Source organism: Coturnix japonica, chromosome 12, assembly GCF_054131305.1.
Source record: "Coturnix japonica strain WE chromosome 12, WE-NBRP24, whole genome shotgun sequence".
Lineage (NCBI taxonomy): Eukaryota > Metazoa > Chordata > Aves > Galliformes > Phasianidae > Coturnix > Coturnix japonica.
The window spans coordinates 14,049,212-14,073,081 of record NC_140674.1 but is presented as its reverse complement, the minus strand read 5'-3'; the positions used below and the strand labels follow the sequence as shown (position 1 = coordinate 14,073,081).

Sequence of the window (23,870 nt, the reverse complement as noted above, 5' to 3'; positions counted from 1 at the left end):
CCATATTACCCATATGCTTAATGTAGTTTTATTTTCTCTACGGAGAGAAGAAAATAGTGGGGAAGCTGACAGTTCTGAGTTTGCACCTTAATTTAAAAATATTGTCTCTAACTTTCTGTATTGCTTTTTACGTGAGTATTGCTGAGTTTCAGATGGCACTTCTCTTTTGCTATTTATTAATGCTCTGTTTCACTTTCCTGGCTTGTTATAGAATTGCCCTGGTGTTTTGACTAGACTCGTTGCAGTGGGTAAATTCCATGTATCTTAGTGTATGCATTCGCCTGTGTACAGAGTAACTTGAAAAGTCACGGCAGGTGAAGGAAAGCCTTTTCAATCACATGTATTTCCCAACATGGTACTTGGAGGCTGTGATACTGTGGAAAGACGAAGGTATTTCGGGCAGTGGTGATAACCCAGGCAGACGGATAAATGAGGGAACGTTCCACTCCACTTCCCAGAAGAAGCCATCTGGGAAAACAGTTAAATTTGACCTGTTGTTGAAGCTCGTCAGCCTCTTGGAAAGGTGTACGTTGGACCTAATAGGAAAATAACCTCACTGTCATATCTGCCTGTCTTTTGTATTGGTTCTTTTTTTCCTTGAGCTGTTACTTGGTGAGGCTGTATGGTTTTTCTTTGCTGCTAACCACTCGAGTTACTAGCTTGAATTGTTTCGTATCCCACTAAAAATACTGGCGGATGATGGTGGGTTCTGGACCTCAAATGAACCATAAGAAAGCAGATGTTGTATGAACATAGAATTGTTCAGTGATGCTTCTGCTCTTCTGTACTACTATTCGCACAGGCTTTAAAATGTGGGGAAGAATAAAAACACATGTTTTTCACAGGAAATAGAGACAATACTAACATTTGAAAATGCTTATGCCCTGTGGTAGGATAATTTTTTAAATCTAGTTTAATAGCCTTTTGGAATTTGAGAAGATAAATAGGTCATAAATGCAAGCAATGCAACTATTAAATGAAATCATAAACAAACAAGTAACACAAAGTAAACCAAGTAGAGTCTGAGCGCATATGTACTTCATATTATTTTATGTGTGCGTATGCACTCTTTTAATATCCTCTAGAATTAATAAAGGAAGAAAGCTTGTGCACTCTATAAACACTCTAAAACTTCCTTGCAATTTAGTAGGAAATGAGAACCTTTTATAGGGGTTTTGGACTATTCTTTAAATCTGTTGTTCAGCACACAATAGAGAATGCTGTTTTCCATCTAGTTGTAGGTTTCTCCAGAAGGTTTTGTGAATACGTGTATTTCATTCTGTCACTCACTGCTTCACGTCCCTTCAGTCATGCGTCTTTCATTATAATGTTTTAATTTGTTTTTTATGATCATGATGAACATCCGTGGATAGCCGCATAATCTGTGTAACCCTCCAACCTTGCCCATATTTATCAGGCACATGAGCTGCTTTTCCATTACAAATAGTGAGTTATAAAAGGAAGAGAAATCGTTTTTGAGTCTGTGGATGGTGTAATTACGATACTTTCACTAGCTGAGTCATAGCAAAAGTCATAAAAATACTTTACTCACCCAAAATTCTTATTCAGATGGGGAGAGTGGGGGCTTTCCCCATTGTAAGGCAGCACAACATTTTGCCTGACTTAAACAGGGAGACTCATTCAACCTGCTGGTAGGACCCAGATTGCTTAATGGAGATGTTTGGACATTCCTGTATTGCGAAGCCTCAGAGAAAAGGTGCTGCTTAAAAAGCCTGGCTTCTCCGCTCCATTCCCTTATGCTGTGTTCCTAGGGTACTGTTACCCTGCTTGTGGCCTTTTGTTTTGGGATTGCATTTACTATTTCTGAGTTTTGTTGTACTGAAAGGCCTGTGATACATCGATCTTTATGTAATCTACGGTGAAGTCAACATGCCACTGATTCAGCCAGTGCAGGGGGCTGACATCCCATGTTCCTGAAGTCCATGTTGGCACAGATTTGTCATTCTAGTCTCTAGACTGGGAAATCACAGAAAGATCCTGAAATTAGTTCAGGAAACATTTAGCTTCTCACAACAGAACAGACATCATCTGTAGCTTGACAAGGGTTTCCTTATGCTGGTATCAGATATTCTTGTAGATGAAGTGGCTGCTGTAGTTCAACTACAAGATCAAGAGGAATTGCTAAAATAGCAAAGTTTTAATCCTTACTATCCCTTTCAATGAATTAAACTCAAGTTTTGGCCCTTGACTGTCTACCAGAGCTAGAAGTATTTAGGTCAATTGTTTGCACATCTTTTTAAAGCTAGTCTTTCACGTACTACTCTTCATAAATACCAGATGATCACTTGTCAGAAACGGAAAAACAAATAAAGAGTTCATGTAGTTATCATAGTGATAGTAGTGGGATAAACAAAAAAGTAAATATTAAACCGAGAGGGACAAGCAAAATTACTCCCTGGCATAATATTTGTATTTTGAGACCAAACTTTTCAGATGTGTTCAGGTTCTGTGGAATTAATGGAGTGTTGTGAAGTGGAAACCCAGCTTGCCTAGAAAACTTGACACCCATACTGAAAGCTGAACCAAGGTGTTTGTCTGTAACTGCGCACTCTGGTTGTGAAGGGTTTTTTTCCATGATATAATATCGGAGGTCAACTTATTATCACCTTTCCTTTTGTGCACCCTCTTTTCCCTTGTGTTTCAAGTTGGGCCGTCACAAGGAGTACAAAAGGGCTTGTGAACAGATACATTAACAACTATGACTCCTTTTCCACCCTTGGTAGCAGCTGAAAAACAGATCAAAGCTCAGAAGCAGTTGTGTTCTTGCAACACTTCATGGCATCTGTAAGGTATTCTCTTCATTTGAGATCCAGAGATGAACACTTTATTAGATTTCTCCTCTTTTTCTTTTGGTATAGCGCCGAGGAACAATCTGTTTGAATACCTTTGATAGCTTCTGGTGATCAAGCCAACAAGATGAATCCATATAAACACTGCTGGGAAGTACAAATGTGGCTGCTGATCCTGTGCAGCTCGTGCCTCTGTGGTGCTTGCATGGCAGCTGTGAACTGGAAATGAGAGAGCGATGAAACTGTAAAGAAAAGCATCATTTGATTATAAGCATATTTTGGCTGAGGATTTTATGACTTTTGGACCAGACTTCAAAATTTTGGATGAGAGTCTAAGGGCATTTTGACACCTATGGAGATCTGTACTAGCAACTAAACCATGTGTATCACATAGCATTGGTGCAGAGAGGACCAGCATGTCCTCTGTGTGCTCAGTCTACCATTTGGGTATTATGAAGAAAGCCAGAAAAACCTCTTGTGTTGAAAATGCACTGGATTTGGTGCATGGGATATACATAGTAGTGCATCTGCCAGTCTCTGGACATTCATCAGTCCAGCTGGAGCTCTACCAGAATGCCAATCATCTGAAGGTCCCGAATGAAAGGCTAGAGATCTTTTTTTTTCATCTAGATGTTATTTCAGACAGAAAAAAACCACAGTATGTTGTGGGGAACCTGCCTGTATGTTATCACTATCAAAGTGGCTTGTTGAAATGCATAATTTGAAGTCAGAAGGTGTTAGATGTGTCTGCACATCACGAAACCTCCTAAAATGCCTGTTGATGTGTTTTCAGGTGTCTAAAGGCCCAGGTATCAAAGCAGGATATTTGATGTTTCCCTGGGGCTTTCCTTTTCAAACTGTCTCTGTAGACACCCAAGGTCACTCTGGATGGGGCCCTGAGCATCTGATAGAGCTGTAGGTGTCTCTGTTTATTGCTGGGAGTTGGACCAGATGGCCTTTCAGGATCCCATTCAACTCAAACGATTTTATGATAAATCCCTTTGGTGCGAGGCTGAGCTTGAGTGACAGTGCACTTAATGCAGGGAAAAGGTGTCTGTACTTGTAACAGTCACGTCAAAATTACCTCTTTATTGCAGAATCATCTCAACTAACTTGTGCTGTCTAAATATTCAGTGACTTGTCTTGGCTGTTTGCACGCTTCTTTTGCAGTCGGCAAAGAGAAGTAGAATCTCCCCCAGTGGATGATTCATCTGTTCTGATTTGGGCTTCTAGTACTAGAAAGGGATAAATGACCCAGTAGAAATGCACCAAAGCCACACCTGGAAGATTTCAGCTGGTCCTGGGGTTGCGGTCCTGCAGTGCTCATGGACCGTGCAGATGAGTGGCTGACTTGGAGAGATGCTGCATAGGCACTGTTAGCTGGCAGCCTCCTGGGATCGCTGCATCCTGTGTTCAGCCTGCCTGTAGCTGCCAGGTTTCTGCCTTTCGAGGAAGGAGGGTTGTCTCTCCTAGAGCAAATTGTGACTGAAATGCTTGAAACAGGCAGCCTCAGCTTAGAGCAGTGGTTCTCAACCTGTGTTCTGCAAAACCTGGGGGTCTGTGGATCACTCTTAAGGGAACTAAGAAGAATTCTGCAAATGGTAATTTAAAAACAAACAAACAAAAAAAGCCCTTGTTTATTGTCAGTAGATTAACTCTGTGTGAAGGAGCTTGTCCCTCCTGAAAGACATTTGGGGGCTGCAGAACATAGAGGTTGAAAACCACTGAGTTGGAGTAATGTATCTTTATAAGTGATAATTTGACAGCTAAAGGGCTAAAGCTATTCAACTGTACCTTTGTGAAAAGTGCCAGGAGAATTGAATAGAATGTGATAAACTTTGTGTAGGCATTTTTGATCAGGTCTGTGAAACTGAGTAACTGAAGGGACTATAGAAAATACTAATACACAAAATAAAAGGAGAGTTGAGACCTTTTCATAAGGCTTCCAGCTGATCATACAGAATCATGCTCCTGATGTAGACTGCAGTTACTTTGTTCTCTTTAAGATTTAACCCTGACAAATGGTATGGAATTATAGACTAATTTGGGTAGAACAATGTTTCATTTCTAGTACCTATTAAATAACTTTGTTGTAGATATATGCTGAATGTGATTCAAGATCTATTTAAATAATTTCTATGGAATGATGATTCATGCGGATAATCTCATCTTTGGGTTTCCCTACCAAGGTGGCTTTGAATTCAGATATCCAGCTTTGACAGCCAGGTCTCTTGAAATGAATGGCTTTGTGATAGAGGCACAGACTTCTCATATGGTGGTTGATAGAAGAAACTCCTGCAAATTGTTTATAAGCTGTCACTGCCTTCAAATAGATGGGGAAAGAGCTACCAAGCAAAGTGATTCCCCTCACAGTTGCACGTGGTAGCTTTATTTAGGAGAAGCGTTATGGGGGGTTTTTCCTCCCACATTCATTGAGTTCTACTTGATTTTGTCAGTATTAGTTCACCTTTATTTGAACTGCTGGGTAATTCATTTGTAGAAGAGGCAGTGCATTTAGGTACTTCCATCTGTGTTTAAACAAGGCTCTTGTGCTTTCCCTACTAAAAAAAAAAAAAGATTTTGTAGTATAATGCTTGTGGTAGTTGAGGTTCTGAATTTAACTCCTTCTTACTCTAGTTTCTCTTAACAACTCTGCCTTATCAGCACCTGGGGTTTCTAGTTTACTCTCTTTGCGAATATGAATTTGCAAGAACGGGCTGATGGTAAGTAGCGTGGTTCTAATTTGCACTTGCAAAGTGTGTCAGACAGTTTCACCTAATGCATGGCGAGCAGAGGAAAGCCTGTCTTCCTTTGAGAACAGTCCTATGAGGATGTCAGAGAGCTTGCTTGGCTGTCTTAGTCATTTGCAAATGCAGTACAGCTTTGAAATGAGCTGTCCAGGAGCTGCTGAAGGAAGGGATGCCTGAACTGTGAATCCACTCTCTCTCTTTCTGCTTTTCCTTCCTCCTTTTTCTACTTGCTTTTATGCTTCTGGACTGTAACTTTGATGTGCTTTTGGATGAGTCTACTTTGTGGTACTAGTAGGCGTTCTGTGGACTCATTTGGATGAAACCTTTGTGGCAGTCATTGCTGGGACTGTACCCAGTGACACAGGTAGTCCTTTCCAGCTTTCTGCTCATTACTCCCCCTCCATCTATCTGGCATCCTTATAGCCTCATCATTCTCTCCTATCTTTGTGTTTAACAGACAAATGTTGAAATCGCTCTTCCTCACGGAATACGAGTGCCATTTTCTTGCTCTTCTGCATGCACCTTGTCCATAGTTCATATGCATTTATAATGTCTTAATCAATGAATGACCTAGAAATTTAAGCCTGTGGTGATTTGAGTCCATACAGAAGGCTGGACTGTGGCCACCTTTCTTTCCTAAGCAAGAGAGCAGAGGTTTATGGTGATACGTCACCTGTGCCCTTGTTCAAGACCTACAGCCAATGTTCCTCTTTGTGTCCTCTTAAATTATTAGCGTTCCAGAAGGTGTTGAATTCCCTCCAACCTGTTCCATATTTCTGCTACACCACATTAACTAGCATTGCACCCTCCTCCTCCTCCCCCTTGAGCCAGTCGTTCATTAGAAACTTGCCCAGTACCCTCAGAGGAATTGAGAATGAGTCACTCAGGGTGCCTCTGGGGACTCCTACTGATGCAAACTTCCTCCTCCTCAAGATGGGCTGTGGTTTGAATGCCACAGTGCGGCTGGTGCTTATGAGTTCCAACCTTTGCCATGATGGTTTTGGCAGTGCTGGGTCTCTTGGCCCAGGGGCCCAGCTTGGTGCCTTCCTTCATTGGGCTCCTGTACAAGACGGGAGACTCAGCACATCTTGTTGGTGTTGGATATGAGAGTTACTCAGATCCTCTCAGAGTTCCAGTCTATAGGCAGCAAAGCTTATTTTGGAGGAAGGGGTTATCGTTCCTAAGGTGTATTCCAGTTCTGTTAGGAGACTGGCACCAACATATGAAGCATGTTATCTGGATGCTAATAGTGCAAGAATGAAAACCCCCGGTTCTTGGTGTGAACAGACTTCCATCACAAGAGCGTTACTGGCATTCTGTCATAATCTGCTTCCAGAGTCTGCATTCAGAAATGTAAGATGTGATGAACAGAGCTCAATTACATTCTGCATTGGGCTTTCCTGTTCCCTGCTGATGTGCCATTGTCATTAAAACGTTAGCTAACTTCTCCCTGTTCACACTGGGGGGAAAAGAAAAAAGCTCTGGTGGTAATTGCACAGTGCTGCGTTGTGGACCTTTCATCCCATTACAGTAAGTGGACAAACTACTGTAATTTACAAGAACGAACTAGGTGAGGAAACAGGAAAGCTTCTAGCACTCCTGGACTAAATGCCAAGCTGACATGGGGGAATAATTGCTTCAAGAAGTAAACTTTCTTGCTAGTACTGAGCTCTGGTGCAGTTGTGCACTGAAGCAGGGGTAGAGGGATGCCTGCTCCACACCAAGTGTTTAGAATCAGAAGAATTGTGCAATGATAATGAAGGGCTACAGACCCCTTAACCCATCTCTGACCTTGCAGTTCAGCCTAGATACACTTCAGCTCTTCATTCTTTTCAGTTTCAGAATCTATTCTATGTATTGCCTTGTGGATCTGTTCGTAAAGTCAGGGTTTGACTACACTGAGACATATTTTTTCTCTTGCAGAAGTGTGCTGCTTGTTTTCCCCCACCTCTGCATGCATTCCTTTTACATCTCTCAAACCAGCTTGATGCTCTTACTTGCCTGTTGTTTCGTTCATTCCTTGTGGGAGGTTTGCCCTGAAGGTGTGATTGCAGGAGTCAGTTCTTTACATCAGCAAAAATGTCTTTGCACCTGTCACTGGGAAAGAACTACCAGTTGTGTGGTAGAGCTTCCTTATTGCTTGGTAGACTTGTCTGTAGGCTGTGGAGGAGAAGCTGAGTGGTTTACTCTTTTCTCCCTTCATGTGTGGTGGCTGCCACCTGGGTGGTGATTTGGTAACCTGGGAGGCTCAGTGTGTTGTGTAGTTGAAGGTTCTCTCCAGCCACTGGCCTGAGCTGGTTAGGCAGCAACTTCTTGCCGCCACCTGCTGACCAGGCAGAGGATTTCTCTGATGCCCCTGATGAGCCCCCACCGCTCAGTTCCCTGCCTAGCAAGTCCAGCAAGGGGAAAATGAGGCAGTGCATGCCGACCAGGGTGTCTGCATAGAGCAGCAGTATCTCGGGAGAGGTACAGGACTGATTATTTAAGGAAAAGAGGTGTGTGCTTTAGTTTGAGCACTGCCATGGGCATCACATGAGCTTGTCTGGTTTGGGTCTCCTTTGCACTTACATGTTATTGAGATGGAGCCAAATGCATAAGCTTACATAAGATATAACCATCATGCTAAGTGTAACAGCAAAGGAATGCCATCAAAATGTTCATGTTGCCTTTAATTTTTCTGTGTATGGGAAGAGATGGAATTCAAGGACCCTTTTAAGAATACAACAAACTAAGGAGAAGCAAGAAAATTTTGCTAAATCCTGAGTTCCAGGAGTAGAAATTTGTTCTTTGACTTAGTGAAAAGGCTTAATGGTGATCTCCAGAAACCATTTTGTAATGTTAGCTCTTTAACAAAGCTGTATTTTTGCACCAGTATTTTTGGATACAGAGGCTGAATAATAAAGTTGAGTAAGACAGACAAGTATATTAGACAGGAAGATATAAGATACCTGCTAGGATGATGTTGCGGTGCTATGTCTTCATGTAGTTGCCAAGTCCCAGGAAGTGGCAGGACTTGCTGTGAGGCTCAGGTGCTGGTGCTGGGTTACACAGGATCAGACTTCTAAAGCCCTTAGGAATCTTGGCCTGCTTTCTGCCCTTCTCTGTGCCACGTGTAACATTTTGCTGGGGTCACTTGAGACTTACAGTGCCAGGGACAGGGACACTTCTGTGTTACACTTTGCTCTAAGCAAAGCTTTCAGCCCATTCTGTTTTGCTGTCTTACACTGTCAGAAGCAGTCCTGTATTGGGGGCAATACCCTCTGAGCACTCTGGAAGCTTGCATGTCTCCATAGAGACTTAAATCTCATTTTTCTTCTTTCGAGTGCTCTCATTTTCACATGAACATGTGGGTATCCATGCTAAATATTCTCCTGAAAATCTCCTTTTCCCCCCCTGCATTTATTGCTTTCAAGTTCGTTTGTTCTAAAGTGGAGGAAGAAACCCCAAGGAGAGACACAATGTGCTGCCTGGCAGTTCTGCTCGGCTGCAGCAGCACTGTCCCTGTTCTGTCAGAGCAGGAAAAGGTTGTTATTACCATTTTATAATGCGTAGTTTCAGGTACATTCCTGCTTCCCTAAGCAGTTTGAGTTGCTGTGCAGATGTTACTGTAAGACCCTGTTCCCTCTTAACCCTTCTGCTTACAACACAATGCTGAATGGCTCATCCTGCTGACGCTGTGGCTCTTTGTTTGCTCATAGGGCTCCGGGACCTCCAGCTCTGCTGCCAACACCCCGTCTGTGTCCACCCCTGTCACTGGCCACAAGCGGATGATCATTCCCAACCAGCCTCCCCTCACCGCCACCAAGAAATCCACAGCCAAGGGGCCTGGCCAGCCTGCACCCATCCCAGTCACTCCCATCGGCACCCTGAAGCCTCAGCCAGTTCCAGCTTCCTACACCACGGCCTCCACACCCAGCCGCCCAACCTTCAATGTCCAAGTGAGGACGGCACAGCCCAGCCCTCACTACCAGCCGCCGGGTCCTCAGCCCACTCACTATGGCAGTCTGGGGCCTGGCCAGCCCTATGCAGCCCCCCCGGCCCGCCCGCCTGGTGCCCAGCAATATGGCTCAGCACAGCCCCGTGGGCCCGACTATGGTTACGCCCCACCACCTGCCCGTCCTTCAGAGCCCAGCTATGGCTATGCACCTCAGCAAGGCCGCTACCAGGACCCGTATTACGGCGGATACGGAGGGAGGAATGGCTCTGACGCACCCTACATGCCACAGAGCACCTGGAAGGTTGAGCCAGCGTATCCTAGCAGTAATACCATGGGCCAGGCTCCTCCTGGGATGTACCAGCCTCCTGGAACGAAGAAGACCTACATCACAGACCCAGTGCTGGCCCCGCAGCCGCTGCAGCAAAAGGTAGGAGATGTCAGCACTTGTTGGTCACCCTTATACAGAGAGATTGGTGAGGTGTTGGCACAGGCTATCTAGGGAAGCTGTGGATGCCCCATCCTTGGAGGTGCTCAAGGCCAGGCTGGGTGGGACCCTGGGTAGACTGAACTGGTGCTTGTAGAGTCAGGGCTGAGGGCATGTGAGCAGCGGGGGCATGGCGATTCATGTCCTCTGCCCTATGTTTCCATGCCTACATCGGGAGGCTGGCCAAGGTTTTCAGACCTTGCCAGTTGGCTCTTCCACTGTGCACTGTTGGAGTCACTGGGGTGATAGGTTTATAAGCTGCACCTTTGTTTGACAAAGGGAAGGAAATGAAGAATACAGAAAGTAGTCTCCCTCCACGTGGCTTTCTAAAGGCTGGAAACAGGAGCTCTCCTGTGGCTTGGAAATAGGCTTTTGGGGGCTTACAACTTGCGTCAACATTTCCTCTGAGAGCTCATGGACATCTTTGGCTCGCTGGAGAATTTGTTCATCTTATGCAGATAGGAGGTACAGAAGGCACTGGTTTTGGTTGTGGTTCAGAGCGATTCCGGAGGTTGACCTCTTGTGTGTTGCTGTTTAAAAATCACTTATCATAGAAAAACCACATGGAAATGAGTTCTCACACAGTGCTGTGGGTGCTCTGATTTCCCTCTCAGGTGGTAGCGAGGCGAGTGGCATCCAATCACTTCAACATACATTTGGGCCTTGTAAACCAAAGGAGAGATACCGAACAAAGTTAAACTGCTTGGTTTCTCTGCCCATATGTCAGCATCTGGGTGGTCACCTCAAATGTGGCCCTAGCGGCTTGTGGGGCATCAGCTTTGTGTGATTCTTCTGTATGATGGGGTTCAGCTGTGCCTGAGGGCAAAGACACCAAGCCTATGTAGGGAGATGGTGAGCCCATTGCTGGCCAGGGCAGGATAATAAATGACAGCTCCTTGAAATACTGTCTATGAGAAGCTAATAAACCACTATTTTTTTCCCCAATTTTTCCCCTTCCCTTACAAAGAAGCGAGGAGAAAAGCAATAAACTCAGCTCTGCAGGTGCCTGGTACAGAGCTTAGATTGGAAAGTAGTGAAAGGTAGGAAATTTGCACATAGCCTTAACTGGTGTAAATTGGTGTGTTTCCAGTGGAGTGCCAGGCTATAGCAGATACATATTTAGACGTATAGATACAAGTAGATTTATATAAAAGTGTATGTTTTATATATATATATAAAATTAATAACTTTAGTTCAGTCAGCATCTCTATGGAAACGCAAATCGTCTTGAACCACAAACAGCACAAGTCTCATTTGCATTACAAAGCTGGAGGGGCAGTTTAATTTAGTTCAAGTTTGGGGTTTCATGTACCCGTATTTAGATATCTATTTACATATGTGTTTGTGTGCACATGACATTTGCAAATACACATATAAAGTTATTTGTATCATCTCTATAAAAATAAGTATTTCTGCAAGGCAGGCTGTGATTTGCTTGGTAATAGATTCCTCCAGAATTTAATTCTCTTTTAACCTGCTGAATATCTGCATTATTGCCTGTTTCACCTTTGAGCTTACAACGGCTCTCTAATATGGTGCTGCAAACTGCTTGATGCTGTTTCGTATAATGCACAGATTAATTGGTTAAGGATTGAAGATGATCTTGCAGTCTAGTAGGAAATGCTCAGTAATAAAGCACTGTGTGCTTTGCCAGTGGAGCAGTATTGTCTGGTTTTACTGAATGTTGTTCTCTTCCTTTGCAGTTCCATTCATAAAATCAACTTTTGGAATTATTTAAAAGGGGAAAAAATATGGCAGGCTTTGCTGGTGCCAGATTTCTGATAAGGGAGAATTATTGCTGCAAATCTACTTGTTGGCTACAGCGCAACAGAAATCAGAATCAGTTTTCTACGTGAAAATATGTTGTGTTCTGCCTTTTCAGGGTTGGTTTGAGGTCTTTCAGTTAAGGAGAATGAACTGAGAAGCCAGAATGATTTAAAAAGCAGGTGTTATCACTTAAAATGCAAGAATACCTTTAGATGTTTTTCCTCTTGCAATGGAGTCATCTTAAAATACTGAATCATTTCCAACTGTGTTCAGAAAAATGCATTCTTAATTTTGAACACATTTTGTGTGGAAAATATTAAAGAAATGTTAACAAATTCATCTCTTATTAGAAATCTGTGAGCCTTAACTCTAATATCAACCATGACCTGTCACCGAGTAGAGTTTTTTCATTCAATTCATTTAGGGTTTGTAATAACAACAACAACAAAAAAAAAACCCAACTAATTAAAAAGCACCTATAAAAATTTATATCTTACATTCTGACTAGAAAGGATCGACAATGCTGTGGCTCTGCTTTTTACTGTGTACTGATTATGTTGAGGTCGCTGCTGATCCAAAATAAATCTGGACTGGTATGGGAACAGCAAATAATCTCTATAGGTTCTTAAAGCCCACTGAGAACAATGAGCTGTAGTCATAGACAGCTCTGGTGCATTCTGTCCTTGGGCCAGTTATGGGAGTGAGAGTTGTGCATGTGAAACCTCTCTGCATTTAGTCCTTTGTTGCATTGTACTTAGCATTAAAGCCCAAGTCCTAGTTGGGAAGTGAACTAGAGAAGTGCATGTCCTCATTCAAACCTTCATACGTGTTGAAGGCATCCACAGCCAGAAATCTCAGTAGCTTTTTCTTCATGGTCATTGATAGTGGGGGTTTCTGATGAACAGCACAAGAATTGTTACAAAACCATCACAGGAACTTGTGATACAGTGGGCTCGCTTCATGTTGTTTGCAGTGGTATGGTGTCCTTTCAGATCAAATAGAAGCCTCTTTCTTAACATCTCCTCTCCCAAAAGTCAGCAAGCACTAGATCAGAGTGACTCATTAGGTATAATGATATTTGGCACAAAAATGTTCACAGCAGAGAAATTAAATGGCAAAGCCATGGAGAGAGAATTTTTGCAAGTTTGCCTAGTGGCCAAAATAGTTGAAGAAGCTCTGACCATTAACCAACACATCTGGCCAAGTCACCAAAAACCCTTCATATCTTCCTGTAACTCTAGGTCCTCTCACTGGGTTTGGTTATCATAGGATTGTAAAGTTTGGAAGAGACCTCTAAGATCATCTGATCCAACTGTCCGTATACCATCAGTATTTCCCATTAAACCACATTCCTCAGTGCTGCATTTCCATGTTTCTAGAACACTTACAGAGACAGTGACTCTACCACCTCCCTGGGCAGCCTGGGATTTAAGGAGATCTCCTGGATTTAAGGAGAATCCTTAAATCTTGAATCCCATGGATTCTCCGTCCCGTTTCTGAATCTACTCATTGTCCTAAGGAACCATGTTCCCTCCCAAAGGGACTAATGCACTAGTAGTGCACGAGGAGCAGGGCAACCACTTCAAACAGCCTTTCAAGCCCTGTGCATGGTTTTCAGTGAGCACTGTGGAAATTAAACAGAGAAACTGTGGCAGAGGGGGAGGTAAGGGTGATGAGGCAGCTTATGCTTTTGGCGTGATTTAGGTGGTGGTGGTCACTCCTGATTAGCAGACCTCGACCACTGTGTCCTTTCTGTGCTACTGGGGGTGGTGTTACTTTGCTGCCTACTGCAACCAGCATTGATATGAAACTTGCAATACCCAAAAGAGGGCTGTGACGGCTCGCTGTTTTCTCATTTTACACAGCTTTTGTCAGTTTTTCCACTGATTTAATACCTGTGATGGAGATGTTTGCTTGGAAGTTTCATCTTTGCCTCAGAAACATCTGCTCAACAGCGTCCTTTGCTATGACTGATGCATTTCTCTTGCACCAGTTTAATAATTTTTGCAGTCTGCCATCACTCACATAAAATAATACCTCCGGCACTTGTGTTTGAACTCAGTCTAATGCTCTTGCTGCTTGCTGTTAATCTAGTGGCTAGGAATTTTTTGTTCTCTGCAGATGAGTAAATGCAATCTGCCAGATATCCTCCTGCTGTCACAGGATATAGCCTTCCTTAGCTTAGCTTTTTGCTTGTGCACAAAGGCAGGCAGCTTAGTGTTTGCCACCTCCCTCCCCCCAAGTATCTTCTCCCCCAACATCTCATCTCTGCACCCAAGTCAATAGCTGCACATAGAAAATTTCCACTGGGTATGATTCAGGGGCAGGGTAAAATGATGGTTCAAGCTGGTTTTCTGTCAGTGCAAGCCAGTAATTGCCCATCGTTTTACAGTGTTAAAATAAAGCCATATCAAATTAAAAAGTTATTCAAAATGTTACAGTCTGGTACTGAATACATAAAAAAAAAAGAGAGAATGATAATGTAAAGTGAAATAAAAGGTGAAATTCCAAAATTCAGGATTGAATTTGCAATTTCAGTGTGACATTTTAAGTTTCCCAGATGAATATGCAGTTCTACCCTGAGAATAGCAACAAATGTCAAAATGTTGACATTCTTCATAAAACAGTATTTCTGAGTTCTAACCAGCACTAGCTGTATATCAGCTGCTGACTCTGTCATTGCTTCTGGGTGGATTAAATTAAATGTTGTGTTGCTTCTGTTAAAATGAGGAGGAGGAGAAGAAGACAGTGGTGTCTCACACTGAGAGGAGCGGATCAGAGTTGGGACTTGTTGGCACTCTGTGGCATTGAGAACAGTATTTTTCACTCAAAGATAATTTACATCTCTGCACCAGAATCTTTGGGAGTTTCTTCAGAATTTTCACGTTGGGAATAGTTGCAAAGAAATGATTTTGTAACAGTTTGCTGATCTTTACTACAGGAGTCTGGCACAGTCTCTCTTACACCCTAAACTTTTGAAAGAACCCAATTCTCACCTAAGAAAAACATGCTTACCATTCTTGTTTCAGGACTTTACTGTTGGTTCTTTGTATTATATTGGCATTATTTCTACATTCTTTTTATTAGCAAGACTGGCTGATGACACAAATTCATCAGATTTGTCTCTTAAGAATTGCAGAGAAACTCAGAATTGCCAAACAGTTACCTTGAAGTTAAAGATAACAGGGATCCTGTAGTTACAGAAGTAAGTGAGGTCAGCATATACTGAGAAACCAACTTAAATTTACAGCTGTATTTTTTTGACTCGCAGGTTTTTGAGCTTTAGCCTTTACTCAGCCACTTTGGGTTTGTAATAAAGAGGAATAATTGAGAAAGAGGCTTTTGACGTAATACGTGGATGTTCTTTCTTGCTCCTTCTTAAAATAAGCTGAGGACAATGCCTCCATACATGATAAGGAATGGGGCAGCCTTGATGTTAATTAAGGGCTCTGTTCCTCTGCTGTTTAACTCTTCATAGCCAAGTGTTTGCATTGACAGATGCTGTCAGGCTGTGTCACAGTCTAATGGGTAAGGATGTTTTATCTGTGGCCATAAAATATAGTCAGCAGATACTTACCTATGGGTGAGAAGAAACATCTGTTGAGGAGGCTGTCTGGTTTCTGGGCAGCAGTAATTGCCTGAGCCCTGGGGCCATCTGAGCTCCGGTCTCTGGTGGGCAGCATGCTCTGCAGCTGATGAGGCAAGGACAGTTGCTTGCTTTCAGTTTACAGCTTTCGATTCTAAAAGCAGAACCCATAAAAGTGTGTGCAATTTAATTAATTCACAGGCATACCCTGGCTGTTGTGTGTGATGGTGCTGCTGATTGCTGTACGAGCTGATTCTTGATGTTTTAAAATACATTCATGTCCAACCACATTGTAATTCTTCCAGAGCATCTTCCAGGATGCTGAAACACATGGTGAAGTTGTTCTCCTATCAAATAATTTCTGTTGTTGCCGAGTTGATTGCTAGGATATGAATGAGCAAGGAAACTTGCCCAAGCTTAGGCACTAAACCAGTAAGAGAGCTGGGGAGAAGTAGCAGACAAGGAGCATCTCGGTGTCTCTAGATAGCTTCTCTGCTTGAGGCAAGAAGAGCTCTGGCTACTTTATTGGTGTGAAACTCAAAGCTAATGACCTGACAGTAATACTGGTTCCTGACAAGGAACTACTCCGTTCAGTGTGTTTCTTTGGCTAATGAGGTATTTTTGGTTATGTCATTTGGAATGGACTGGCGCATGCCTGGGTGATTTTCCTACTGAGTTCTGTGGAACATATTTGTGGTCCTAATCCAGTTCCTAATGGAATGTGCACACATAACATAGCAATGGCCTGTTACAAAGCATGAACTTGGTGCAGGGAGATGTGCGCAGTTGAAAAGGTGATTCACTTTTCCATTGATAGATATGGCTGAGGACAGCCACAACCTTGAGCCAAATACCTGTGTGAGCTGATCATGGTGCCTAGTGAGAAGTGCAAGTCGTGTAGGTTCCCACTTAAAACAGATTCTTGGTTGTAAAGAGTAGAAAATAATCTATTCTGATTTCATTCCTCCAAGAGTAATGAGAAGAAACAATAATATATGTTTACATTTATTGATTATAAATGTTCAGGTATTAAACTTGCTTAGGCACCCACATAATAGACTTCCTGTTAAGATTTACCTCTGTATAACTACAAAGAAGCGCAGTATATTAAGTGGAATAGCAGCCTTAGCAAGGAGGGGGGGAAGGGAAGGTTTCCTATCACCAGCTGGAAGAACTCCTGCAAGGCAAGCAGAATTTGCAATTGTACTGACAGTTTAGTTCTTAAATGAAAATAATAGTGAATTATGAAGTTGTAAAATTGTTTTCACAATAATATTTTGCTTTTATAACTCGTACTATTTCACTTAGTAGCTGCCTGGCTCCAGTGCAAGTTACATAACATGATGTTATGAATATGATGCCTCAACTTTTTGTCTAGGGAATTAATTTAAGGGCTCTAAATTTTCCAATCACATTTTTCTCTTTGTTCCAAACACAGTGTATTCTCTCTGTGTGGAGGAAAAAAAAAAGCCATCAGGCAAACTCTTCCTTGTAGTAGAACAGTACTCATTGCTCTTTATCTGCACTAATAGACTTTGTTTTACGTGGAACCTCAAAATAGTTCAGAGTGCAGTGTGCTGTCTGAAGTCAGCTACGTGAAACAAATGAGAAGAGCGGATCTGCTGTGTGTTAGCTGATCAATCTAGCATTAGCAAGGATTTTCCACTGTGTGTTTTAGCGCCGGTGCAGACAGATGAATTATTATCATCAGTATCATTCATCCCTGCCAGTTAAAGTTTTTTCTAAACAAACAAAATTTCCTCAAATGAATTGGCAGTAACTTAAACTGACGTATTAGGATTACTTTAGTCATCAGTAGAATGGAACCACACCTGCACTGTAATAGAGCAGATGAGATACAATCAAGTTCATCCCATTAATTCCTAGTCAGAGTGTATTTCAGAACACCTGAAGGATGTTCCTTTTCAGGTGTTTCCTCTGGCTTTGTGAGAGCTGCTCACTCATTAAGTGAATCACCTCCTTTTCTGTTGTTGCTCTGAGAGCTTGAAGTGAAAACTCAACTTTTTCAGAGGGAAAACTGCGTAAGTGACCAGGGAAGCTCCTGTTGTGTGTTTGCTGCTGACAGATTCCATCTAGGCTGTCACCAGGAAGCCCGAGGGCTTATTTTCCAGTCTTAAACTATAGAAGAAGCCTCTTGTGAATTGGTGCCCTGTGACATCTGTACTTCTTGCGAAGCCAAGTTACACGAGTACTTTGCAAGCTGCAGGTCTCGGGTGACCTCCATGGTTCTCTGTCTGATATGCAACAGAGAGGTGCTTGCACCTCCTTTTCTAGCCTGTGTTAGAAGGCTCTGCTGTTCTCTTTGTGCCATCAAAGCCCATTTTCTCTCCTGTTTAGCAACACTTGTGACCTCTTTTCCCCTAGGCTGCATCCCAAGAAAATCTTTAGAAACGCATCAGTTCTTTCACTGCCTCATTTGAACACTTCAGATGGTACTTTCTCCTGAACCCATTTCCCAAACTGCATTTACTCTAGTCTAGGTTTGTCACAACTTCTATGTTTTTCTGCATCATTTTCTCTAAGAGTGTCCACCCCCTAAGGTTTGAACTTCAAAATGGGGGCTTTGCCACTGTTGAATTTCCAGGTCAGTGAGCAAGTGGTGGGTGAAACCATCCTGTCAATTCTAAGCATAGAGAAACTATACAGTTACACTGCATGTAAACGTGACCCTGCAGATAACAGAGGGTGCTGGAAATGCTTGTTTGGGTTTGTCGGTTAGCTCACCAGTAATATGTCCACATCTAATTTTCAAATCAGAATTCAGCTTCCCACCTTTCCTTACCCTTTCACCATCAGTTCACCTTCTGAGGAAGAAGTACAGTACAGCAATTAAAACCACGTGTTATTCAAAGAAGTTCAGTGTTCAGGCATGAAGATAAGAAAGGTAAAAGGATAAAGACAACTGGAAGCTCAGTTCTGTGTGACCTGCTTTTGAGTAAACAGCACTATATTCCACAGTCAATTATCCAAAAAGTACAGTGTGTTCTGCTGCCAAAAAAAGGTTGTCAGATAGAAGTGGTTAGTCAAAAGGACACATGCACTGGAGTGAACATTAGTCTATTGTGCTCTGTATAATGTTATACCAACAGGGCTGTTTTGTCGCTGGCATTTTTTGTTGTTTTTGTTTTAATTTTTGACCACAGACAAGATTATGCAGCTTTTCAATATTATTTCATAAACATCTAATTGCAGGCTTCAGCAAGAGGTGCAGGCATTGCTAGGGAAATCAAATAAGGTATGCTCTGTGCAGCCCAATAATAAGGCTTCCAATACAAAAGTGGAAAAACAAGTCATTAGTTACAACCATCGAACGGAAGAGGTCTAATGGGAGCCACAGGATAAACATTCCATTTTATTATGTCTTCGTTATATGTTTTGCAAGACTCCGTGGTTATAAATTAAAATTGCTTTTTGCAGCAGTGTCTGTAAAAAGTTCAAAATCTGTGAATGTACCTATTATTTTTATTTCTATCGCAACGGGCTGCTACAACAAAATTAACTGCTTTTTTGTTAGTCAAGAATGGGAAACGCATACAAATGAATATCTGAAGGCAGCACTCGAAAGTGCCACTCTTTTTTGTTTGGGTTTTGCTTTTTGTTTGAAAATTAAGACGATCTAAATTTAAAATGAGTGAGAAAAGGTGGGGGAGAGCCAAACATCCCAGATAAAAAGAACTTCTTTGGTGCTGCACAAGCAGATAGTATCTGGAGTTTGTTTATAAATTAATGCTAGTGAAGAAGTCTAGAGCATATATAGACAGATGAGATGGGGTTTATACTTGGGGGCACATCTCTGACACAGGGGAAAGCTTTCCAGTGTTCATGTGGGTTAGCAGTCCTGAAGCCCCCTGATTACCAGCCAAAATTGGTGGCAGGACAGGGTTTTCCCCATGCCTTCTGCTGCTTTCTGAGCAGGCAGATGTACTGCTGTCCAAGGGAATGTATCCAACCCCTGAGTCTCCTCTCTGTGCTCTTTTCTTAACCTTCCAGTGAAACAATTAATCTGGTTTTTAATTCAGTTTTTGGAACTCACTGCCTCAAGGTAACAGGCTGAGATTTGTGGAGTGGAAGTTTGTGGTCTTTGGAAACATCTGTTTCTCCTTTTAAAGAGGATACGAAGGATATGCAGCCATATAAACCCTCATCAACCCTTCTGCTTCCATTTAGGAGTTAATGATTAACGTTGGGATTGCAGAGGCTTCTCCGGAGGACAGGCTCTCCCATACCTGTGCAGGAGATCAGTGGCTTTCACCTTGGAAACCCTCAGTGTCAGCAAATGCTTCAGAGCTGTAGTTCCCAGTTTATGAGAGCCTGCTGTCAGAAGCTTAAATTCATTATGCAGAGGCCTGCACTTCCAAGGGAAGAAAAGAAACTAATGGTATGCAAATTAAGAGGAAGAAAACTACTGCCCTAGGGACTTTCTTACTCTTCCACATTAGCATTCCCCATGTGCCATTGAGGAGGCAAGCCAAGGTGGTCTGTCTAGGGTTGGGAATTCCTGCTGTGGAGGGGGATGAGGTTCGCAAGCATCCTTCTACAGGGACAAGGCAAGAAGTGTCTCCAGGCAGGGATCTCAGCTCCTCACTGGGATGGATCAGATCAAAGCGAAAAAGGATGTGTGTTTCTGAGTCTGCACGGTCCTTCTGCTGCTCCCTGGTTATCACCATTATCATTTTGCTAGTGTTGCTTAATAATTGTTCTAAATATGAGATAATGTCAGGAAATAACACCATGGGACCTAATTGTTTTTCTATCATCTGGTAATTAAAAAAAAAAAAAAGTGTGCTTAGTGCCGAGGGACCCGTTTTAGAGCAGAAACCTGAATTTTTCTATACAAGCTGAGTTCCTGCAAACTTTGCCTCCCACTGTGCTGACAATTTCTGAGAAATTATTTTATTTCCCATTTTAGATGTCGGACAGTGACTCAGTGTGCCCTGGAAATACTACCATTCTAGCAATTTTCTCATGTGGTAGCTCAGCTTAATGTCAGAGAAATGGGTAGTTATGAATCCAGACAGTAGAACGTCGGACTTAGGTTCTAAAAATACATGTTTGGTTAACTTTTAGTTGTCAACAACTTTTCTCCTGCCACACATGCTAGGAAATTGAATAAGTGGCCTAATGCAATCCCAGGCACATCCTGTGGTCAGTAGAGGTACCTACATGAAATTAAATGTGTAGGTAATGCAGATAAATGGTGGTGCCACTTGTGCTGTGCTTCAAGTACACCTTGTTGTATGGAAGGTGTGGGATAGTAAACAGTTTGCTAAGAAGAGCAAGTGAGCAAATGTGGGTCTGGATAAGCCTTGCTAGCGTGCCTGAATTCTCAAATGTCTCATTTCTGGCTTTAGGCAAGGCAGTTCAATATTTTTGCCTGTTAGTTTCCTGTCTAAAGCAGGTATAATGTTTGCCTCCTGTATCACAGTGGGGGTTTTGAGACTTGATTGTCTGCAAAGTAGTTTTAAAGTCTATAAATGCAAAATGTTATTCTTGTTTTCTTTGTGAAAGGCAATTGGAATCATGTGCGTAGCCTCTCACAGCAGGCGGAGTGGTTATTTGCAATGAAGGATATTTTTGCACTTTTGTATGGAAACTAAGAAAAGGCCTCTCTTAAAACTGTGGGTATTCATCATTAAAAACAGTTAAAATTTATCATTTATGTAGGGTTTGTTGTTTGTTTTTTTTAATACTTTCAGAGCCCTCTTATGAATCTTAACTAAATTCTTCACAGAGCCTCTGAAAGGCACGTAGCTGTATCTTGCTTTTATAGTCATTTCCCCATACTTGCAGAGGGAAAGCTGCTCTGTCAGGCTCACATGGGCAGCGGCCACGAGGTTTTCTCCTCCACCGGTCTGTGTCCTGATGCAGTGTTACAGGGACAGTGAGGTACCTGTGCTGGGGAGATAAAACAGTCATCTCGGAGATGGAGAATGATTTAATTAACCAAACCATAGAGTTTTAAGGGTGAATTAGCTCTTGGACCGTGAGATATATACATGCTAGCCTTGAGGAACAGCGCAGTGTTCTGACCTTGTCTGAGCCTGAAGACTTTGGTGAAGAGGCAGTACCATGGCCAAAGTGCCTGTTTTGTTTCATTGCCAGGAAAGGCTGGTGAAATCAGACACTGCTACCAGCCTCTTGGGCTTCTCTATTAGCGGCAAATCCATGTGTTTTATGCAAGCCAGGTACGAGGAATGTGGGAAGTGAGGAGGAAGATGAATGCTGTTGCCCTGGTGTTCAGGATTGCTCAGCCACTATTGAATGGCTTATCTGACGTTTGGTGGCTGTCTTATATCCCATTTATAACACATTTATGGGAATAACTATTTTGCAGCTGAAATTAAGCTATCTCTGTTCGTGTCAGTGAGAAGTCTGGAGCATGAGTCTTATGGGGAGCAACTGGTGGAACTGGGGTCTTTTAGGAGGCTCAGGGGGAGCTTCATCACTCTCTCATTGATAGGAGATTGTGGCAAAGTGAGGGTCAGCCTCTGCTCTGAAGTCACAGTGATAGGACAAGAGGTGATGGCCTCAAGTTGTGGCAGGGGAGGTTCAGGTTGGATATTAGAAAGCATTTCTTCTTTGAAAGAGTTATAATGCACTGGCACAGGCTGCCCAGGGAGACTGTGGAGTCACCATCACTAGAGATGTTTAAGGAAAAAGGTAGATGTAGTACTTAGGGACATGGCTAGTGGGTAATATTAGTGGTAGGTGATTTTAGAGGTCTTTTCCAACCTTAACGATTCTGTGATTATTTCCAGCTTTTGGAAATTTGCTACAAGAAGCCAGGAAGAGAAACATACAAAGATGGAAAAAAAAAAACAAACCACCTTAGTAGATGCAACAGTACATATGCAAAACCCACATACACTGCACGTATGGAATGCTATTTTAGCAGCGAGTTTGATCTATCCTATGAAGGCACTTGGAGACACAATGTAGTTCATCATTTTGTGATGGGTTTATTGGGCCAGAATGATGTCAGCATAGTTGTATTAACTTTGAAGCAACTGTGTTCATTTAATAAAGCTGTTAGTATGGATCAGAGGTCCTGTCATCTGAGGTTCTCAAGTGACAGCTAGGAGGCTGAGTAAATCAAAGCATGGCCTTTTTATTTGGTGTCTCCATGCCTTTCCAAAGCATGTAACAGACTGTACCCATTTCTGGTGTTACAGTGACTTTATGCTTATCTTCAGGGGAATCCCTACCTTATTCATCCTGGTACGTGGGGGCTTTTGGACTTCCGTATGCTTAACACTTATTCATAAGCTCTTTTATGAGAGTGGACAAAATGTTGGCTACAATAGAAATTCTGATCAAACTGAGCTTTACTTTCTGTATAATATATATGTATTATAATGTGTATTGAGCCTGGGTTTTACTGTGAGGTTTCAAACACCCACGTGCATGCATGCACATTTAGGCAAATGTTGGCTGAGTAATGCACTTGTAGAGCTCGATTCATGTTCTCAGTGTTGGCTGTTCACCTGTGATTTCTGCTCCTGTCCAATGAGTTCACAGTACTGTAAAGTTGAGGACTGCAGCTTCCAGCCTTTACCTGGATATGGGCAAAGAGAAATGTTCATCCAAAATGTAGTTTAGTGGAAATGGCTTAATGTCAGTCTTTAGCACACTGAACAAAGAATTCGCCAGTACAGTTAGCTTGAATCTTGTATTCCCTTCCTTCACCCTTGGAGTTACTACAGATGAGCTATCCTATGCCGGTCTTCCATCTACCCTCGTTGTTTCTTCATTGTGACTGGTGGGATCTCAAGGAAGAAGGCAGAAGACTTCTGTCTGCAAGCAGTGAAGGACCGGGAGTGAGGATGCTTCTGTTGAATAGCTGGCAGATGGGGAACTCAAACTTTGCTTGTGTTAATTAACATGCCCAGGTCCAGAGACTGAGTTGGTATTGAAGTGGGGAAGTGAAGCCTGGGGTTTTGACACGCAGCGGTCTGTGCTTCCTCTTAAAAGGAGAAGTTGTGAAGGCACCTGTCAGGTCTGAGTGTGGTTGTGTGGGGCCATCCAAACTGACAGATCCAAGTTTCTGTGAGTCCTTTGGTTTTCCTTTTTGTCCCTGTTGTTGCTATAGACAGTCAGAGGGGCTCTGAGGGAAAAGCATGTATCTGGTTGTCATCTTCAGGGCGCTGGAGCTGGGCAAAAAGCTGCATTCACTATGTCTTTCAGGTGGTGTCACAGAGTGACAATTGCCTCTGACTGGGATGCTTGAGCATGGGGCAGTAAGCAAAGCAAATACCGTGGCAGTGCATGCATTTGCACACCTGAGCACAGTGGCCTTGTCACTTCATTTCAGAACACAAAGAGAAGGGCACAGATGGAGGTCACCAGCATTCCTTAGCTGGTGATAGAAAATATTGTTTACTAGGGTGCAGCAACTTCTGTACAGTCATAACCCAAAGAGTAGGGCAGCCCTGCAGCTGAGCAGGATTGGCCTTCAGCCATTCATGTTTCAGAAAGGTAAGAGCTCAGGGCCAGGCCTCTGCCACATTTGATGCTC

At 42.7% G+C, this 23,870-nt stretch overlaps 1 protein-coding gene across 3 annotated transcripts in view; it reads left to right on the top strand.

The window, feature by feature from the left end:
• LPP (LIM domain containing preferred translocation partner in lipoma) overlaps nt 1-23,870 on the top strand; it is a 274,991-nt gene that overhangs the window by 148,445 nt on the left and 102,676 nt on the right. For all 3 annotated transcript variants that reach the window (XM_085513626.1, XM_015871614.3, XM_085513625.1), the window contains one exon: nt 9,259-9,924. In XM_085513626.1, the coding sequence (XP_085369752.1) occupies nt 9,259-9,924 (666 nt within the window). The remainder of the gene's footprint in view (nt 1-9,258; nt 9,925-23,870) is intronic.